General features: G+C 42.7%; 1 protein-coding gene across 1 annotated transcript in view; it reads right to left on the reverse strand.

Annotated features, from left to right (window-relative positions):
- MCM6 (minichromosome maintenance complex component 6) overlaps nt 1–22,921 on the reverse strand; it is a gene marked incomplete in the record, with an annotated part of 261,103 nt that overhangs the window by 79,680 nt on the left and 158,502 nt on the right. Inside the window, 1 exon segment of the mRNA XM_044074961.1 lies at nt 20,450–20,605. Within this exon segment, the coding sequence (XP_043930896.1) occupies nt 20,450–20,605 (156 nt within the window).

A 22,921-nucleotide genomic window follows, 5' to 3' on the forward strand; every position in this document is an offset into this window, starting at 1 on the left:
TTATATGTTATGGTACACCTCCATCAAAAAGCAAATGCACCAGAAAAACTTAACTATATCAAAGAAGGAAAGGTAGAGCCAAGATAAGTCGGGGGGGGCTGGAGGGAGGGTAACCAGGACTACAACAGTGAATACACTAACATCTGCATTTATGATAAGTGTACACAACTGTACTATGTTCTTCGTGTTTCACTGTTGCAGTCATCACAATTGGGTTGATTCCCAAAGCTAAGGAGGTGAGGAGGAAGTTAAAGAGCATTAGGGCCAGCTATTAAGTCCTGCAAGTCTGCAGTGGCAAAACCAGCTCTGGATTTAGAAAAAAACAGGCATGTGGTAATGCTTGGTGAAAGTATGTACAGAGCTCCAGGTAGCAGCTTCTATAGGATGTCCCTGGTAGGGACTCTTCTGAGAAAGGCTGCAGAGGTAGATGCAGCCCTGGTGGAATGTGATCTTATCCCATGTGGGGTAGGTTTTCCATAGTGCTTGCAGCAGAAATGAATGCAATGGTCTAACCATTTGGAAATGGTTTGCTTTGTAATGGCCTTCCCCTCTGCCCCTGTAGCAAAGCCAACTAGGACCTTTTCAGATTTTGAGAGGCTTAGTCCTGTCCAAATAAAATCTAGGTTGTCTGTGCAAGTCCAGAGAGTGCAGTACCTTGTTCCCCTTTGTTTTGTGGATTAGGGAAAAAAGTAGGCAAATGAACGGACTGATTTAGGGCCACACTAGACACCACCTTGGGCATAAAGGAAGGATTGGTCCTGAGGGAAACCCTGTCTGCATGGAAGATAATGAAGGGTTCCACTGCCATGAGGGCCTGTAATTCAGACCCTCTTCTTGCTGAAGTGATGGCTAGAAGGAAGGCTATTTTCCAAGAAAAGGAATTTCAACTCTGTTGTTGCAGCTGGCTCAAAAGGGGGGGGGGGCTTTTCCAATACAAAGTTAAGGTCCCCGGCTGGAGTGGGGGCTCTCCTGGGGTCTTAAATTTTTGGCCCCTCTAAGGAATTGTTTTAGCCAGGGGGTGAGAGAAAAGGGGTGGCTCAGTATTATAATGTGCTGAAATGGCAGAGGCATGAATTTTGACGAGAAGGATAGGCCCTTGTGGAGCATTTCTGTTAAGTACTAAAGAATATGAGGTAAGCTGGGCACCGCTGTGCCCACCCCCCAAGTCTGGCTCCAGGAACAGTATTTTTTCCACTTTTCAACATAGGATTTTCTAGTACTAGGCCTCCTTGCTCCCAGAATGACATATGGAACCTGCTTACTGAGGGATGCTAATGGAGAGCTCAAGGAATTAGCCAGGCTGCAAGATTTAGGGTTTGAAGAGGAGGGTGCAGAATCTGTCCCGCCTGCTGGGACAGCAGGGAAGGGGTCTGAGGCAGGTGCCATGGTTCCAGCAGTGTCATACCGCACAAGAGGGGGTACCAGTGCTGGCATGGCCAGTCTGGTGCAATCAGTATTGTCCTTGGCTTGTCCTGTTTGAGCTTTAAGATTTTGAGAAGAGAGGCAGAGGGGGAAAGGCATAAACAGAGAGGCTTTCCCAGGTAAAGTACAGAGCATCCACTTTCCAAGCTTGATGGTGGGGAGTCCTTGTGCAGGATTTGTCCAATTGGTAGTTCTGAGGGGAGGCAAACAGATCTACCTCTGGAGTCCCCCATTTGTTCCTCAAGAGGTTGAATATTTTTGGTTCTAGTTTCCATTCGTGTGGGTCCATGAGATTTCTACTCAAGTCATCTGCCAGTGAATTTAGCTTGCCTGGCAGGAATTGAGTTTGTAGGTGCTCTTGGTAGCTCAAGGCTGTGTTCCATAGAGCCATGGCTAGTCTGCAGAGAGTACAAGTGGGTTCCCCCCTGCTTGTTTATTTACCACAACTGTGGTTTTGTCTCTCTTTACCATTAGTTGTCCTGGAAGAATGTGGTCTTTGAAGGCTGTTAGGGAATTCTGCACAGCTAACATTTCTTTTTGACTGATATGCAGGTGCATCTGTCTCAGGTTCCATTTGCCCTGAATGTACTGCCCTGCCAAGTGAGCCCCCCATGCATAGTCTGATGCGTCTGTTAGGGTTTGGGCGGCAGGGGGTAGAGTGAAAGGGAGCCCCTTGTTGTGGTAGCAGGCCTCTGCCCACCAAAGGGGCTCTGTCTTTATGCAAGGAATGATAGGAATCATTGATTCCAGGTCCTGAGAATGTTGACACCATAGGCTTTTTAGATACCATTGTAGTTTCCTCATATGCAGTCTTGCATATGGAATTAGTAGAATGCAAGAGGCCATGAACCCCAGGGCTTGCAGAATTTTCCTTGCAGATAGCTGGGGTTTTGTGGCCAATAGTTTGAAGTAAGTTGTCATATAAACTTGCTTCTCCAGAGTGAGGAAAGCCATCTGGGAAGTTGTGTTCAAGCTTGCTCCCAGAAATACAATCTGTTGGCAGGTTACTAGGTGAGATTTCTTTTCGTTTATGGTGTAACCCAGTGAGGTTAAAAGTTTCTTTATGAATGCCAGATGTTGTAATAGCAAGCCCTGGCTTTCTGCCTGAATCAGACAATCGTCCAAGTATGGGTATATTTGAATATTTCTCTGCCTGCAAAATGCAATGGATGGAGCTAGACACTTTGGGAATACCTCCGGCGCAGTAGATAAACCAAAGGAAGTGCAGAGAACTGATTGTGCATGGAGCCTGTCCTGATGCGTAGGTATTTCCTGCAAGATTCTCTTATTGGAATGTGCAGGTAAGTTTCCTTCAAATCTAAGGTTGCCAGCCAGGCATCTTTTTCTAGCATAGGAAGAAGCTGTTGAAGTGTTGGCATTTTGAATTTTGGAATTACTAGAAAGGTGTTTAGAATACAGAGGTCCAGGATAGGACGCCAGGAGCTGTCTTTTCTGGGAACCAGGAAAAGTCTTGAATAAAAACCTTATCCCCTTTCTTCTGCTGGGACAGGTTGAAAAGCCCTGATACTTAGGAGAGAACCTGCTGTTGGGCCTCCACCCACTGATCTGGGGGTAGGTCTGGCCAACCGGGGTTGGTAGTGTGTGGAAGTGGAATCTGCATCCTTGGGAAACTGTTTAAAACCCATTTGTCCTGGGTAACGAGGTCCCAGTTTTTTGCATGCAGGGCGAGCTTTCCTCCTAAGGGAGCAGGCAGTTGAGCAGAGCTTGGGAGAGTTAGGGTTAAGTCATTGTGCCATTTTTCCATAGAGGGGTGGCTTACTACTCCCTGCTTTGGAAGTGGGAGCCGCCCACTGCTTAGGTCTGTGTGCAGCCTGAGACTGTAACCTAGTTGGTCTGCTGTTCCTGGGTTTGGACTAAAGGCCTGGAAGAGACTGGAAAAGACCAATTCTTTGAAGGTAAATGCCTACTAAATCTGGGAGACTGTACTTGTAGGAAATCTAACAGTTGGCCTAGATTTAGCTTTTTCCTCCATCCTTTTGAGGACTTATTCTGCTTTGTTGCCAAAAAGGCAGTCTTAATTTAAGGGAGCATCCAGTAATTTAGCTTTAACATGATCTGGCAAGTTTTGCTCCTTACGCCAAGCATGCCTTCTAAGTACAGACCCAGTGACAGCAGCCCTGCAATATGCTTCTAAAGCGTCAAAACCACATTGCAAAGTATATTTACCAACTTGTTCTGCAGAATGCATTAAATCCTGCAATTCTTTGTGTTCAGCACAGTAAGGAATCAACATAATTTTGTGTTTATGTAGTCCCATAATATGCTGCTGATACTTTAACATATGAAACTGGCAATTTAAAGCCCTAATGGCCAAAGTAGCAGAAGTGTATACCTTCTTACTCCATCTGTCTAAGGCTCTAGAATCTCTATCAGAAGGGGTAGGATTTTTGGCAGCAGTAGCCTTAATGCCTTTTGGTCCTTAGGAAATGGTCTCTGGATCCGCAGTAGGATTCTTGGAAGAGGAACTTGAGAGTCAGGTACTCTAATACCAGTCAGGTTTTCTGGGAGCTGGAGGTAAAGCATCTGGGGAAAGGCTCGATTCCAAGAAAGCATCATCTACAATGTCCAGAACAGGAGGGATAGCTAAAGGCCTGTGTTGAGGAAGGAGTAAGAATTCCCCAAGTCTCTTTTTGGTGTCAGAGTAATCCTGGCTTTCCCAGCAGAAATGCTCCCCAAGAGTGTGCAAGGTTTCACCGAAAGAAAAATCTTCTGGAGGGGAAGCAGAGGGAATGGAATCCTCTGCATCAGAATCCTCGTAGGCAGATAAGGGCAAATCCTGGTAATCAGAAGAAATATCAGATTCCTGATCAGAAGAATCAGAAGGAAAATCAATTCTAGGTCTCAAGAGGGGGAAGGCTGGCTTCCCCTAATTAAGGTAATAAGGTCTTCAGCTATTCTAAGCATTTGTTTTTTTAGGCATATGGGACCGAGCCTGCAGTTTGGTCATCGATTTTCTTGGTGAGGTGTGGGTTTTAGGCCTGGATGAAGACTATGGCATCGGTTTAAAATGCAAGTCTGTAGGCCTGAATACACCCTCAGAAGCCAGTGTCTGCACAGCGGCTCCAGACCCATCCAAGGTAGAGACACCCGCAGGTTCCATCGTCGAAGAAGCATCTCACAGCATATTGAACTCCGAATGGAGTCTCAGTAGAGCCCTGCGAATCTGAAGTAGCAGGTATCAGCGGCTGCGAAAGCACCAGAATACCGATGACCTGGCGAATAAGCTTAGCGGAAGCGTCATCGGCAGTTTTGGACCTATTCGCTAATATGGGACTGACATTCTGATAACAGAACACACTACAGTGGGGATTGGGAAATCTACCCTTTTCCTCACTGTAGCCAGCCAGGCATCTTTTCCTAGCATAGGAAGAAGCTGTTGAAGTGTTGGCATTTTGAATTTTGGAATTACTAGAAAGGTGTTTAGAATACAGAGGTCCAGGAGAGGACGCCAGGAGTTGGAATATATAATACGCAGTGGATGTGGAGGGTGCAGCAGGGCTTGCCCCCCTGCAAAAAAGTTACAGGCAACGTAGACTTCGGACATTGGAACATCCGGTATTCAAAATGTCAATTCTGTGGTTACCATTTCTGACATTTTGGTAATGCTGTATTACCAAATTTTGATATATATATATATATATATATATATATATATATATAGATACATAAACACCACCTCCAACCTAAAATTAGTAGACTGCTGTTAGGAGACAGCTTTCCCACCTGTTGTATCCATATAGAATTAGGGAATACACCCTTACACCAGTATTGTGTGGGCCTGAATTGGTATACTTAATTAGTAGGGGTGTGAAAGACTCGGGGGTGGCAAACATTGTTTTTAATTTGCATACTCAAGAGGTCATCTTTGAGCATGTGCACTGTACTGGAGAGTTTTGTCAACGTTTAGGCTGCTGAACTACTGATGTTTCAGTTAAGTTCAGTAGATGGCTTACAACTGTGCATGTGTGCATGCTGTTTGCACACATTTTCTCTTTCAACCACAATAGGACAACTAACCTCTGCAAGTCTTTTTTCAGCAGCACCCTATGGAGAAAAGTTTCAGTACTTACAAAGAACAAAAGTAAAGAATGAATTATGGTACGTTAAAAATGAACAACATGTCAATAGAAGCTTAATGCAATATAGTATAAAATACAGCTTCATTGAAAAATAGGAAGCCAGTTCCCTAGCCACTACCACTTCTACACACATGCATCAGTTACAACCGACCATTCTTTCACTTCTAGTTTACTATCCAATCCATTTTCCTTTACTACTAAACCTATTCATTTAGGTTGATCCCACATAAAAGATGTGCGCTACAATCAGAAAATGGTTAAGAGGCCATCACACATTATCATACCCCTCATGGCTTCACAGCAGAGTGTTATCTGGCTTGCTTGCTTATGTACCAAACTTGTCATATTGTCAGTCTGAATGTTTATCAGACCTAGAGGAAAGCCCATCCTAAAGTTTCTGCAACACCAGGAGAAGCACTTTGATCTCTAGAACATTTACGTGAGGATAAGCTTCTGAATCTGACCAAGAACCTTGAACCATTCTCATTTTGCAATGTCCTCCCTCACCCACACCAAAGGCAGGATGCATCCATTGTTACAGTTGTTACTGGAGAGGGAACTTGTAAAGTCCTGCCCGCAGCTAGCAGAGGTGAATGAAGCCACTGTTCTGGAAGAATTCTGCATGACAGTTATCCTGATGGGAAAGAACAGAGAATCATACTTCTGAGACCACTGGGACTAGAGTACATTTCCAGAATTCTCATAGGACAACTCAAACTGCACCATAAGAACTGATGCGGTTATTAACCCCAAAGCTTTCAAGACTAACCTTGCCAGAAGACTTCCAGGAGAGCCTGAACTGCAATTTTCAATGACATGATTCTGTCTTGTGGAGACTTATGGCCGTGTCCAGATGACTACCCAGAACAGGTATATGCTGTGTGGGGGCCAGGTCTGATTTTGTTAGACTTGCTGTGATACCCAGGGAATGCAAAAAGTTTAAGCAGAGACTCCTTGGAAGAGGCAGCCAAGAGCTAGTCATCCAGGTATGGGAAAATTTTGAATCCCTGTAGTCACAGATGGGTTACTTCTACAGTCATGCATTTGCTGGACACCCTGGGAGCTATTGTGAAACCACATGGCAGGACTCTGAACTAAAAATGACTGGCTCCTAAGTGGAAGTGTAGGAACAATCCTGGACTCCTTATGTTAAGGTAAGCATCCTGGACATTTATACAGCACATCCATTCATTCTTTTGAAGGCACATCAGAATCAACTACAATGACCACCCAAAAGCAGGTCTTTTCTATGTAATTATTTAGAAGGCTTAAGTCCAGAACGGGTCAGTGGTCATTCATTTTCTTTGGAACCAAAAAAGAAGCGCAAATAAAATCTTGATCTGTGCTGGTCTGTTGCGGCCTCCTGCATGGATCTTTCTTATACGCATAGAGAGCCTCTTGCAAAGCGGCCTTTGCCTGACTGGGTGGGATAGCTGCCAGCAGGAATTGGGGGGGGGATAAGCTCCAAAAATGGAATTAGACAACCTCTGGATATTATCCCTCTTACACATCTGTCCTGTGGACCTCCTCTGCCTCTGGGCCTGCATCCACTGAAACAGTCTCCTCTGTTAGAAGAATCATCATACTGATGGCACGACTTACAAAACTACAGTGATTGAACACCCTTTGGTTTCTATTAAAAGGTGTGCCGAGGTGACTAATTTCACACTTGCTGCAGAGTGGGTCTTGCCATCCAGCTCGCTCTCTTTTGCATCCTTTCCTTAACAGTGGAAGGAAATAAGGTGGATCCCTTGAAGGCAGAAGTAAAAGGATACTTTAAAGTTGTTCGCAAAATCAAAGATGCAGTCAAGTGTGGTTCCTCATAGCATGGCCTGCTCCAGCTGCTCTCGCTGTTCCATACACTGCATTATGCACATGGACAGATTGGAGATGGAGATCAGTGCTCTACTCCAGAAAACAAATACATACCTAAAAGTAAATAAATGAATAAATAAAATGTTTGACATTGTTGACAGATTGGCATGAAGTTGTTTGCAACTCTGGTGTAATTGGGTTCTTCAGAGTAGAGGAGACTTGCTGAGTGAGATCCCTCTGGAATATGGGCATATTGAGTGACAGTTCATGGCTTGAACTGTGAATAAACCCAACTTTGGTACAATTTAAAAGCCCTTATTAAACATAGCCAAAGAGACTCTATAAATAGAATTTTCCACTGGATCTGGTAGTGGTATAAAAGTTGGAGTTCAAGCCACATGCTCTTCAAGTCTTGGGGTATTCTGGAGGATAAACCTGAGCCAAACACTCCAAAAAATCCAAGAGCAGAGCATCGCAGCAGAAGTGTGCTGGGCCCATAACCTTGCAATGCCAAGGTGAAGAAGCTTTCAAATCACTGAATCCCCCAATGTAGATATCCCTCAGGAGAGTCTAGATCAGATTGGTGTCAGAACCATGGCCTAAAAAAAAGAAGTTATGTACTTACCATAACGTTCCATGCGAATTGTTCATCTCGCCTTCATTCTTACACATGGGTTCGGAGCTGATCCATAGGCTCAGTCGGCCACTTTCACAAGCTCAAGATCTTATAGTAGCTCGAGGCCAAGTCCCTATCCCATGATGCTCTCTCTCACCTCAGATCTAGTTTGCTGATCCCAGTATGTAACATATACAACACACCTAACAGGTACTCCAGCCAGAGTAAGAAATGGCATAACAAGACTCACCAGACCGCAAGTCTTACTCGTTCTTCGAGAAACCTGGAGGGGGAAGGCGGGTGGGAATGTAAGAATGAAGGAGAGATGAACTCACATGGAACATTATGCTTCTTTATGTGAAGTTGTTCAATCTTGCCATTCATTCTTACACATGGGTAGCGTCCCAAGCACCCTAATCCTGGGTGGATCATGGGAGACTATTCCTGAGGACAGTGAAACCAAAGGAAGCCCTAGGAAGCCCTGTACCTGGAGGCCTATATACCTTGTAATGAGTGATAAAGGTATGCAGCTTAGCCAAGTGGCAGCTGCACATATGGTGTCCAAAGGCAACCAAGCCGCATAAGCTGAAGTAAAAACAGCCCTAGTGGAGTGCACTTTCACACCATGTTCTAACGGTTGACACACTGAAGAAACTGTAAATTTTATGCAGTCCGTTAACCATTTGGAAAGGGTAACTTTGGAGACTGGTAGACCTCTTAGTGTCAGCATGAGAAACAAGAGCCGATTTCCTGAATACTTTTGTACTGTCCAAATAGAATCTTAATTGTCTGTGAACATCAAGCTTATGCAACATATACTCCCAACTTTCTTCAGTAACCATTCTAACAAGCTGGAGTTCAATAATTTGATTCAGGTTAGATTTGGAACACACCTTTGGCAGGAAGGAAGGGTTATAGTCCTCAGTGACACGATGTCGGGATGAACACCAAATAAGGAGATTTGATAGATAGGGCCTGAAGTTTGGACACTACATGCGGAGGTAATGGCTACCAAGAAAATAGTTTTCCAAGAGAGAAATTTTAAATGGCGGGACGAAGCAGGCTCAAAGGGAGGAAGAATAATCCGCGACCGCACAAAATTCAGATTCCAGGGCGTAAAGGGTTGTCTAACAGGCAGTCTAAGGTGAATGGCACCCTTTAGGAAGGCCCTACATAGTCTGTGAGACATTAGGTTAGAGCCGTCAGAGGTGGAAATTCGAAACCGGAACCAGTTCAACTCTTATAGTGGCAGGTGCAGCATCTTCATGAAAAAGCTTACTCAAATTCCAGAATACTAGCAATTGGGACAACGCAAGGGTCAATATTATTCTGGGAGGCCCAAAAAGTGAAATGCTTCCATTTACTGGCATACAACTTTCTAGTGGAAGCTTTATGAGAAGATACAAGAATGTGTGTACCTCTGAGGAAAAGTTGTGTGACCTGGCTAAGTTGGGAATTGGAGCAGCCAAGCTGTCAATCTGAGGGAATGAAGAGAGTGATGAAGAGCCCCCTGACGAATGTCAGTAGATCTGGAACTGGGTCCAGAATCCAAGGTTCCTCCAAGTTGATAAGAGTCAAAGGAAGGGAAACCAAATCTGCCAAGGCCAAAACGGGGCTATTAAAATTACAGTCCTCCCCAGGGCTTCGGCTTTCTGTAAGAATTTTGGAATCAGGGGAGTTGGTGGAAAGGCATATAGGAGTCCCAGGGGCCAACTGTGTACAAGGCAAGTCCCTTGGGCTGTCCCCTGGTGGGGGATTCAGGGCAAAGTAGCTTCTGCATTTGGCATTCATAGGGGATGCAAACAGGTCACAGCAAGGCTGGCCCCGATCTGTGGAAAATCATCTCCACAACCTAGTCTTTGAGGGACCACTCGTGCAGCATCAGAATAGCTCTGCTCAGTTTGTCCACTATCACGTTGGATTTCCCTGGGATGTGCATTGGTATCAGAAAGCGCCCGGTGGACAACAGCTCACTGCCAAATTCTTAAGGCCTCTCAACATAAGGGGTAAGACTTGGTTCCCCCTTGTTTGCTGATGTACCAGACCACAGACCTTGTCCGTCTTGATTGCAATCGTCCCTAGAGGTAGAGAGTCGTGGAAGTACTGCAACGCCAAAAGCACCGCTCTCAACTCCAGGGCATTGATGTGCAACTGTGACCGTCTCTGACCAGGTGCCTTGGGCTGTCCTTCCCTGAAAAAGCCCCCCCACCCCACCCCATCAGAGAAGCATCCGTGGTCACCGTGGCTGACTGTGGGGGCAGAAAGTACAGTTGTGTACACTTACCATAAATGTAGATGCTAGAGTGTCTTCACTGTTGCAGTCATCACTGTAGGGTTCTTCCTGCCGACAGACAGCCCTCGGTCGGCCAGCATCCCAAAGTCTGGGTCCGGCGTTGGCTGATCAGTCATGCTCCCTGACGTCACAGCGCCAGGAGTACAAAGCTGCCAGCCGACTCCATGTTCTCCAGTTTTTCTTGCCCCAGATGTCAGGTGCCCAAAAGTGAAGGCTAATAGTAAAACAGAAATGTAACATACAACAAACCCCATACCCTGTAGCAAATACACCTCAGAAGGGTGAAATAGGAAACCACACTAATGAAAGTAGTAAGAGGGGACAGGAGGGTGGATAACCCAAACTGCAACAGTGAAGACACTCAAACATCTACATTTATGGTAAGTGTACACAACTGTACTATGTTCATAGTTTCACTGTTGCAGTCATCCCTGTAGGGTTGAATCCCATAGCTGAGATAAAGGGTGGTGGTTATAGAGTAGAAGGGGCGGCTAGAAGGCCCTGCAAGACTGCAGAAGCAAAGCCTGCCCTAGACTTATAGTGCTTAGAGAAAGTATGCACTGAACTCCAAGTTGCAGCTTCCAAAATATCTTTGGTAGGTACTCCCCTGAGAAACGCAGCTGAAGTAGCAGCAGCTCTGGTAGAGGGAGTCCTAATTTTTCCTGGGATTTGCTTTCCATGACGACAGTAACAAAATCTGATTCCATGAGCAATCCATTTAGAAATGGTCTGTTTTGAAATAGCTTTGCCTTGGGAATTTGTTGCATAAGAAACAAACAGTTGCTGTGTTTTCCTGATATCCTTGGTTCTGTCCAGGTAAAAACAAAGTTGCCTGTGTACATCCAAGGAATGCAAGTCCCTTTCCCCCTTATTTTGTGGATTAGTGAAAAAAGTTGGCAGGTGAATAGTTTGATTTAAAGCCACTTTGGAAAGCACTTAGGCATGAAAGTAGGATTAGTCCTTAAAGACACCCTATCTTGGTGAAAAAAAATACAAGGTTCCACAGCCTTGAGTGCTTGTAACTCCGAGACTCTCCTGGCTGAAGTCAAAGCCAGTAGGATAGCTGTCTTCCATGATAAATACTTAATATCAGATGTGGCAACAGGCTCAAAAGGAGGCAGAGTGAGTTTTTCCAGGACATAGTTGAGGTCCCAGGCAGGTATGGGGGGTGTCCTAGGGGGCTTTACCTTCCTTTCTCCTCTGGGATATTGTTTCAGAAGTGGATGCGAAAATATTGGAGGATCTGTACCGTAATGTGCAGAGATAGCAGAGACATGTATTTTTATGGATGAGAAGGATAAGGATAAACCCTTATGTAGCATGTCTGTCAGGTAAAGTAAAATCAGTGGGATATTAGGAATGAGAGGATCTGAATCCTGAGCATGCATCCAGGTGCAAAATCTCTTCCATTTACCTGCATAAGATTTTCTAGTACCAGGCCGTCTGGCTTCTAAGATGACATCCATGACCTGTTTGGGAAGGGTAGGATTAATCATAGACCCTGAATTCGCCAGGCTGCCAGGCTGAGAGTTTTGATATGAGAGTGCAGAACCTGGCCCTGGTGTTGGGACAAAAGATTTGGAATCAGAGGTAAAATCCAAGGAGGCTCCTGGGATAGATTCATCAGTGTTGAGTACCAAAATTGACGAGGCCAATTTGGGGCCAGTAAAATCATCTTGGGTTTGTCCTGCTTGATCTTTAATAACACCCACGGAAGAAGAGGTAGTGGAGGAAAGGCATACCCAGAGAGGTTTCTCCAACTGAATGAAAGTGCATCCACTTTCCATGCTAGTTTGTGAAATGTCCTTGTGCAAAAAATCTCTAACTGGTGGTTGAGGGGGGATGCAAATAGATCTATGTCCGGGCAGCCCCAGGCTTCTGTAATCTTGAATATTTGGGTGCCTAGCATCCACTCGTGTGGGTCTGACGGGTTCCTGCTCAGGCCGTCTGCCAGAATATTTTGTTTCCCTGGCAGGAACTGAGCTTGTAGAGCCACTTTGCAAGCTAGAGCTGTGTTCCATAGAGTCATGGCTAGTCTGCAAAGGGGGTAGGAGTGTGAACCCCCTTGCTTGATTATGTACCACATAACTGTGGTGTTCTGTCCATATCAGTAGTTGGACTGGTTGAAGAAGATCCCTGAAAGCCAAGAGGGCATTCTGTACAGCTAACATCTCTTAAATTGATATGTAGGTGCTTCTGATCCTCTGTCCAAAAACTTTGCAGGCCTTTCACCTGCAAGTGGGCTCCCCATGCGTAATCCGAGGTGTCTGTTAACACTTGGCTGGCTGGAGGCAGACTGAAGGCTTTCCCTTTGTTGTGAAGACATGCCCTGGTCCACCAATGGAATTCCTTTTGTAGGCAAGGCAGCAATCTGTGTGTCTAGACTGTGGCAATGCTGGGACCATACACTTTTTTAGGTACCATTGTATTTTTCTCATATGTAGTCTTGCATTTGGTATGAGAAGGATGCAGGAGGCCATGTAACCCAAAGCCTGCAGGAATTTCCTTGCAGTTAGCAGAGACATTAACGCCAAGGTTTTGAAAGTTGAAGCCAGCTGTAGTTGTTTTTCGGATGTCAGGAATGCCATCTGGGTTGTTGCGTGTAGTAGAGCACCCAGAAAAGTTATCCGTTGTGTGGGTGTCAAATTTGACTTTATGTTCACAGTGAATCCCAGGAACTGGAGTAGATTTAGAACAAATTCCAGGTGCTGGAGTAAGACATCCTTGCTGTCTGCTTGAATAAGGCAGTCATCCAGATAAGGGTAAATTTGAATTCCCTTGAGTCTGCAAAAAGCTACTACTGGTGCCAGGCACTTGGCGAAGACCCTGGGCGCAGTAGACAAGCCAAAGGGCAGCGCAGAAAATTGGTAATGTTTCGAGCCGGCCTTAAACATGAGGTATTTTCTGCACTCCTGTCTGATAGGGATGTGTAGGTAAGCCTCCTTTAAATCCAATGTCACCATCCATGCATTTTTGCTCAACATTGGCAGAAGCTGCTGCAGAGTAAGCATATTGAACTTTGGTATCTCCAGGAAAATATTTAAGACTGACAGATCCAGGATGGGTCTCCATGAAAGTATTTAAGACTGACAGATCCAGGATGGGTCTCCATGAATTTTGTTTTCTGGGAGCTAGAAAGAGCTTCGAGTAAAAGCCTTGCCCAGTCTCAGATTGTGGAACCAGTTCTATGGCCCTCATAAGCCATGAGGGATCCCACTTGGTTTAATGCCTCTGCCCATTGGTGTTTTGATAGGTCTGGCCATCTGTTTGGTCTTGGCAAGGTGTGAAAGTGGAATTTGTAACCTCTTGAAATTACATCCAGAACTCACTTGTCTTGGGTTATGCAAGTCCAATTTTGTTGAAAAAGAGAGTTTTCCTTAGAGGGGCTTCCAGGAGAGAAGTTCCTGGAGCCATGCAGGGGGAGTCATTGAGCCTGTTTTCTATAAGATTGAAGTCTGTCCTCTCCACCCCTGGGGGTGGAAGCACTCCACTGTCTAGGTCTGTAAGAGGTCTGTGGTGGGTCCTCCCTCTGGAACGCCAATATCTACCCCTCTGAGGCCTGTCCGAGCTGGGAAAGGACCAATTTTTAGTTGGCCAATTTCTGCTAAATCTTGGGGGCTGAACTTCTAAGAAATCCTTAACCGTTTGCATGGATTTTGCCTTATCCTCCATTTTCTTTATCACCTCTTCAGCCTTAGACCCAAACAAAACAGTATGCTGAACAGGAGCATCCAGTAACTTAGCTTTCACTTGATCAGTTAAGTTTTGTTCCTTTAACCAAGCATGCCTTCTAATGACTGCCATGGCAGCCGCCCTGCATGAAGCCTCCAAGGCATCAAAACCACAGTGTAAACCATGCTTCCCCACTTGCTCAGTAGCATGCATCAAATAGTGCAATTCCTTATTATCTGCACATGCAGAAATGGTACCTAGCTTTTGTTTCATAACAGACAGCAGGAACTGCTGATATTTTAGCATATGAAATTGACAATTTAAAGCCCTAACAGATAAAGTAGCAGAAGTGTACACTTTTTTGCCCCATCTCTCCAAAGCTCTAGAATCCTTATCTGTCGGAATAGGGTTTTTAGCAGAGGTGGCCTTAATACCCTTAGGACCCTGAGAAATGGTTTCTGGATCAGCAGTAGGATTTTTGTAAAGGAACTGGTGGGAGTCAGGGACCCTGTAATATCTGTCAGGCTTAGCAGGGGCTGGAGGAAAGGAGACGGGAGTTAAATCAGCCTCAGAAAAGGCATCATCCACAATATCCAAAATAGGAGGAATAGCCAGGGGTCTATGTTGGGGAAGAAGGAGGAAATCCCTAAGCCTTCTCTTAGATTCAGAGTACTCCTGTCCTTCCCAGTGAAAATGTTCCCTCATGTCATGTAAAGTTTCCCCAAAAGAAAAATCCTCAGGGGATGTTTTCCTCAGTTTGTGTTTTATTGGTTTCTGTATGTAATTGCGTTGGAATAATGAGTGTTGGTATCCTGTGTGTTTTCAGGATTTTGAGTTTTCAATTTTGGTCTTCAGGACTCTGAGCGCTCCCACATGCTATACACTATGTGCACGCAGACGCACAGACCGAGACGCACAGACCGAGACGCACAGACCGAGACGCACAGACCGAGACGCACAGACCGAGACGCACAGACCGAGACGCACAGACCGAGACGCACAGACCGAGACGCATCTGTATGTATATATGCGTGTACACTCATTTATATTACAATGAATCCCAAAAAGCTGCCCATAGGAAACAAAGCATGAGTCGATCAGAAACAAATGATCCAAAACATGACCAGCACTATTAAATAACCAAGTAAATGCCTTTAATAATGAAGCTCACGAGACCAGTTTCACCTGTAGCAGCTTTTTTGCCGTGCAATCACCATTAACCAAACAAATGCCATTTTTTATGCATGATGTTCAAATACATACATAGGTGCAATTGACAATTCTATAACAAAATGAAACTACAAGTCAAACATAAAAAAAATGCATCAGTCACAAGTAAACAAAAATACAGACAATAACTCAGTATAGTAAATAGGAATAAATAAGCTGTTGTATCCACCAGAAAACAAAGATGTATACTCAGTTCACAACAAAACCCTGTGCATCATTTGCACTTGCTTGCAAAAACTGCATGGATAGCTGCAATGAATTTGTATAGCAGTCCAACACTCATCTCCATAATTCCATGCTGCCCCCCAAAGGTACAAAAATAAAATTTAAATTCCAAGTGTGACAATGCTCATATAATTTCATTCAAAGCAGGATATTCATCACCAAATTGATTCACTTTCTTTCCTTGTCACGGGTTTTGTGCTTTTGTCAAACTGAACCAACAGCTTCATCTATACCTACTTTTTAAAGGTAAAGATAATGTTTGAGAACCTCTTTTACGCACTTCTCTCTCTTACAATTAAAGTCACTAATGTGGATGGAAATTCTGCGCTTCCACATCAGCGCCATCCCGCATAGAAGGCTCCACACAGGCAGACCACCATACAGAGCACCCATTCTTTCATACAATGAATGAGCAATCTAAGTTCATAAGTCTGAGGTATTAATGGATGCAAAATGTTCAGTTTGGCATATTCTGTACACAACTGCCACAAAAGTACCTTTTAGGATACTTCCAGACACTTTTAGTTGCGATACTAACACCAATATATGCAAGATGCTATATATTTTAAGTGGTTTACAAGAGGAATATTAAACGTGATGGACTGGAACAAAAAAAACAGAATGGCAAAGGGTCATTAAAGAGCAGGTATGGAAACCCGCACGTGAAAAAAAATGAAATGTTAGCTCAAAACTTCACAAGGCTCCGAGTGTAGTGGGTATCTGGGTACAAGTTGTTTATGAGTGAATACCTGCAGCCACGATCTAATACAGACCTCTTTTATGGATACTGATTATCTGGAAGGCTCTCCAGTGTCTAATGTGGCCGCATTCATCTAGAACACCTTTTATGAAAACCAAAAGGGGATGAAAATATCGAACAAATAAAACAAATGCTGTCAACGATTCTGGCACATGAACACAGCCGGGCAATAAAGACATTAATCTTGTGAACATTTCCTCTTAGGATTACAACCTTAATCAAAAAAGCTCAGCTTTCAGATTAGAGAGACTTTTTAGATCCCACATTTTAATGTACAGAATGTTTTTAGCCTAGTGGGTAGAAAATACAGTAGTTTCCCCTAAATTACACTGGGAACGGATAATATAAAATCCTTAGATATTTCTATTTAGAGACAAAAATACATAAATTCAGAAATTCACACCGGGACACCCTATAATTAATGGGATAGGTTCTTTAATAGAATCATCGTTTTCTGGAGCGGTCTTAAGCCACTGTTAGAACAGGCATTCAGCAACAGGGACTCACCATTTTCACAACTTATGAATATACCTCATAAAATTGGGTTGGAAAGCCTTAATTTGTTTCAGTCAGAACTCAAGAGGAACACACACCTGAAATTTCCCCAAATTTAATTTCAGAAAAATTGGACATTACACTTAATTTTCCCACAAATAAAATAAATTTTTAGTTAAGTGGCACGGCCATGGGATCAACGACTGTTCCTAGCTATACATTTATTTTAATGAGATGTTTTGAGGTTGTGTATAATGCTCAAAACTATTTTTTCCCAACAGTTAAAGAGTTGCGGAGAAGATACTTTTATAATTGTTGGTACGTTGGACAGGAATTGAAAGGATCTTTGGTGCCTCTCAACACTAATATTATGGGCACACAGTTTATCTACTCCATGGATCTGGTAGCCAGTCAGTTTCTGGACATCACCATTACAGAGCTGACAGTTTAATCAGCACCATCTTATATTAGAAGTGTCATCCTAATTAGCCAAAATATTCCTGCTTCTCATTTGTTAAAGAAAATATGCAACGAAGAGTAGTTCCAAAACACAAGCAGAACACATGCAAGGTATATTTATATGGAGGGTTTATAACCAATTAGGGTTTAGAAAAGTAAAGAGGAGGTGGGTAGCATAACTAGAAGCAACTTACTGAGACATGAAAAGAGTAAGGCTACCAGAAAGCAACCAGTTAAATGACTACTTACAGTAGTAATTAATTTCAAATCTAGAAAATTTTTAATCAGCATTGGTGCTTTCTTACCAGTGATTTTTTTTCAGTAATATTGTACAAGAGCACTACAGAATTACCTCTAAAATGTTTTAGCTTACAAAAAAAGTTTCAGCACAACTAAACAGTCAATGGTCTGAAAACATCTTGAAAGGCAGTTGCCCTCTTGACTATTTTACACAAGTGTAAAAGAATATACATAAACATTTTATATCTGCTATTACACAATAACTGTCCACTAATATTCGAAAATGAGCATGTTGATTGGCCAGCCCAACCAGCATGCCTGCTGTAAATCCCAGAATATACCAATAGAAAAAGGCTTGGTCACCCAGACTTCTTCCAGTTCGTATATTCCATAACTTTTTTTTTTTTTTTTTTTTAAAAACAAAAAATAAAAAATCTATAGTCCTGACTCCGGACATACCAGAGAGGCAGCATGGAGGAAATACAAAGAAAATCAGGTAGGTTACTTAAAACTAAAGACACATACCTGATTTTCTTTGCATTTCCTCCATTCTGTCTCTCTCTCCTACCCCTAATGTAGCCGAAACTTTTTTTTTAATAAAAAAAAAAAAAAAAAATAAGAGAGAACACAAAAATGGAGCAGCGGAGACTTTCTTTTCTCTGTTGCTTCCTTTTCAAAGCATTGATGTACTGGATAGCATGGGAATTGCAAGTCCCATACGCATGCGGAATACATCAAAACAAGGCAGCACGATACCACCAGCTGTGGAGCAACAGTACAGCGCTGTTATACAAAGATTTAAGAAAGTTTTTTTTTTTTCCCTTAAATAATGTCATTGTATAATAGCAATAACAGACTATGGTTGTGGTATATTGAAATCTACCCACAGTTGGCTTTAATCAGTCAGCCTTCACCCTCGTGATTAAAGCACACCAACCGTGAGTAAATCTTCACTATACCACATGTTGTCTGTTATTGCTTAAATAACTAATGGTATGAAACTAGATCACTCACTACTTATGACAGAATGGGTGATCTATATGGTGATCTGCCTGTGTAGAGCTCAAGTGCATCATATGCAGCTGATGTGGAAGCACAGAATTTCCCTGAACACCAACATTAATTGTAAGAGAAAAGCACATTATATAAACGTGTTACCAAACATCTAAATACTATTTCTACTTTTAGCTGGTAATTCAGTTTTCTTGACAAAAGCAAAAATACACTTCATAAGTAAAGATTATGAGCTAGTCTTATTTGGAATATAAATTACACTTCTACTTTGTACACTGAGGCGAGGGAGCTTGGTATTATGAAGTTGGTAAATAGTTGTGGACAGCTATATGAATGAACTAATTGCAGCTATCTTTGCAGTTAAAAAATGTGTTATTTGACAAACGGGTGAAAATGATGCAGTTTTGTTATGAATTTTTAGTATACATCTTTATATTTTCTTATACTGATGTTAAATATGAACAGCTTGTATATATCCATTTTTGCTAAACTGAGTTACTGCCCGTGTATTTGTTCACTTGTGATGGATGCATGTTTGTTGTACGTTAGATTTGCAGTTTTACTTCACTATGGAAGTAAATTCTGCACACTCGCTCATCTGCACACTCGCTCATCTGCACACTCGCTCATCTGCACACTCGCTCATCTGCACACTCGCTCATCTGCACACTCGCTCATCTGCACACTCAAGCATGTCTGTGATGTAGACCAGTCAACTTACCACCCAAGTCCTTGACTGCCATCTCTTTAGATCGCTTAACAGTTTCTTGGGAGAACATCAGAGTTCAGGGATGACTTGAAAGATGCTATGGTGGTACAAGTCAAGACCTCAAGACCCTTCCAATCTAAAGTTTTGCAGGAATACCCCCATCTCCTAAGGATTTTTGCATATAAGCACTGACAGACCCTACTACTCCTAGTATCAAGGCCTCTAACAAATCAGAAAATTGTGCTAGGATAGTGTAGAACTGTTCTATTATTGCAAAAGCACCAGCCTTATTTCTTAGGGTCAGATATGACCTAAACTAACAAGTTGTCATGCCATAAGAAGCTACAGGGTGACTTACTACTAATAAAATGCAATCAATAATAAAAAAAAATCTTCATTGGGTAATTATCTGAGCTCTGGGGCAGGCTAAATAATGCTGGACCATTGACCCAAACTGTACACACAGTGTACTGTACACCAAGAAAGATCTAAAGAGGTGTGGATGGAGTATCTTGATATTCCTAAAAGACAGACTTCTACCCAGCCTGTAGGGGGAATACTGCTGCAGCTGTGGAAGTCACAGTAGTGAGGACTATTACGACAGTGATCTGTAAGAGTATCTTATACTACTGTGCATGAAATCATACTTCTATTAGGTATCTAGAATGTTTCCAGAAGAGACCCCAAAGGATACAGAATTACTAATGAAATGTAAGCTTCAAAATGCTGATGGCCATTTACAACTCTGCAAATAATGACAAAACCTCACTGTAATTTCAACATTTTAGATCCCTGCACTTTCAAGTAATTTTCAGGTAATTAAAAATGCCAACAGCTGCCCATGATCAAATTCAAACAATCATTCTTCAATTTTATAAAAGGCCAACTTCAAGTTTAGAGTAAAACTTGAAAACATTTTAAGCCAGATTTTTAGGCTATAGCAGCTTCACCATTCTCAGCACCAGTTACCCCCCCCCCCAAAAAAAAAACATGCTTTTGAACTAAAGTCAAGTAGTTTTGGGCACAACAGTTTTTCATTATCCAATGATTCACATGATGCAAGCTCAAATCACAGCAGGCTCCTAAGCTCAACCAAGCAAGCTTACCAAGTATCCGTCTTAGGACCAGAAGGCAGGAAGAAAAGAAAGAAAACAAAATTTAGCATAACTGTCAGGTCGTATAAAAGTATTTAAATCTGGAAGAGGAGGGTGGGTCGGAGATCAGGAAGCAAGTAGTATTTGCTGCCAGATACATGTGTATACTCAGAGAAGAAACACCAGATTGTTGTGGAAAATAAAGGACTTTGCACACTACTATCATGCTGTCTATTGCTAAAAATATTCAGAACTGACAAAACCTACTTTTCACAAACCATGCTAAATCCATAAGATATCTTTACCTCGTTACACTCATCCACAAGAACAAAGAAAAGATCAAATCGAGACATGATGGGAGCAGTCAGGTTCACATTCTGCTTTAGTGATTTTGACCGGTCATATCTTCCCCCAACTGGGTTTGCTGCAGCTAGAATAGATGTCCGGGCATTTAGGGTGGCCTGAAAGAAAAAAAACAAAAAAGTACACATCAATTCAGAAAAAATAAGTGAACAGCATCTGGAGATTTTCCCTTTCTATGAACACTAAGTCATCAACTTAACTAAAAAGTGGTACAAAGTGAAGCAAAGCAGATTCTTTAATCTGTTTCAAGAGTCTACAAATCATTCATAAATGAAAGCAATAAACTCAACATGTCCCTATACAAACTGCTTCTCCTGTTTTAAGTGGGGAATAAACAGTTCTCTCTCTCTGTGGAGGGTTAACATCACATGACAGTGGTCAAACACAAAGCATCAGCTATGAACTACATCAAAAAGACACGACACATGCAGTTAAGGAAATACACAGGGCAAATGTGCTCAGGTCAGCCAGAACTTTTTCTTACTCTCTCACATGTTCAGCCACTTTCATTCATACCAGTACTTATCTAAAAACCTGGACCCCTGCAGTACCTGCAGATCTTCATGCATCTAGTCACTGCTTAAGGTGGACAGAGTTCACAAACTTCTTACAACATTCAATACAAGGCAGGTACAACATGGCATTCCCACTACAAAAGGCTACGTTCACAAATTGCTCTGCTAAAAAGCAGCACAAGGCCTATACTAGTAGGATGTATGGGAACAAATTCATTTAGGTATCCTTTGAGATTCTCCATTATCACCACATTAGGGCACCCACTGTCATTATACAAAGATTATAGAAATACATTAGTATATATGATGGAGTCTTCCAAGGTCCAGTTCTCTCTCCAACAAACTTGGCTTAAGTGCTCAGTGGCTGATCTTCCTTTCCCAGTCTATTAAGAGACGCATCCTTTTTATTTCCCTAATGACAAGATTTGTAGCACTTGTGGTAAGTTTTATAGGTTTCGGCAGTTATTTAAGGGGCTTTTAGTGGGGCTAGGTATGGTATTCTTGCTGCCAAACTTTTTTGTGGGAAGCCAATGGCTTGGATAGGCCACTGTCTCAGTTAGACTCTCCCAACAAACACAAAGCTTTCAGGAGCCCAACACATGCCACACTGAAAATTTGGGCCTCCCTACACCACTCAATACAAGGTTAATGAAGACCTGCCTCTGGGAGTTAAAGACTGCATAAGAACATCAGTATAGCATAAGAGAGTCCCTGCTGAATGTTTCCATGGAAGTTCCTGTTATTTCAGCCTATAAGGGAAGCTATTTTTTTACTGCACAATAGTTTTTTCATTGATGAAAGTATACATTATTCAATCCCATGCCCAAACTACTGCTTGATCACACAAAGCAACAAGCAGCATAGTGGATTAGTAGAAGCTTCAGTTTCACAGCTCCATGGTATGGGGTTCTATACTGCTGAACTCCAGTTAAATGCGATACTGTGCTGATGGAGGTCAATACCAAACAAAGGGTCACAGCTGAAAAGTTCCACAAATGCCCAATTCACTGACTTCAATAAGTAAACAAAATGTTAACACCACCAAAGACAGGTCTACAAATCTAGACTGCTAGTACACAACAGCCAACAGCAGTTTCCATATGACACAAAAACAAGTTACTGGATGACAGTTGTAGTGTACAGTTGGGCCAAAGGCCAGCACACCTCTGTCAGTGAAAAAAAAGAGTGCTTCACCTTTTGGTTTCCCCCAGTAAGAAATCCAAGGGTTTATTACAAGCATACAGAAATGTCAGCACTTGCTCTAGCAGACATATGGAAGCATATGCAGGCAGCCCACCATGCCATTACAGACTGCTGTGGAGAAGGTAAGAAATCAAAAATGTCTTTTTAGCACGACTACTTCAGAGACTGTATACTTTTTTGTTTTTGGAGGGAAACTAACATGAGTTATAATAATGCTTGGATTTTCATATTTTTAATGTGTGTTCACTTCAGACGTGTTATTTTTCATTAACCACATTTGCAAGGGGGTGCCCCTCCCCTCCCTAGTCCCACCCCACCTTTCAGAAGTAGCTAGGCAGAGATTAAGAAAAGGAAGAGGAACAGCCATCTGCCCTTAAAAAGGCAGAACTGAAAACAATTTGTCCGAGGATACAGACCCTGAAGAATGAGCATTTCATTCTAAACATCACACAAATGATGCGACAATCCCATTCTAAAAATGTTTAAGTGGGAATAGATAATCTAAAATCATACCAATCCAAGGAACTTTACTCAGATTATCAAATGACCCTGTCCTTGAAATAAGATGAAACTTGGAGCTCCCTGAAAAAGGTTATGTAACAGGGCTCCAATCATACAGCAGCCTGAAGACCTTTTCAAACAGCCATGGTCTCAGAGGAAGGACCACATGTATGGGGGCCTACAAAGAAAAAAATC

This window comes from Protopterus annectens, chromosome 6.part0 (assembly GCF_019279795.1).
Source record: "Protopterus annectens isolate FY-2018-M chromosome 6.part0, PAN1.0, whole genome shotgun sequence".
NCBI lineage: Eukaryota > Metazoa > Chordata > Ceratodontiformes > Protopteridae > Protopterus > Protopterus annectens.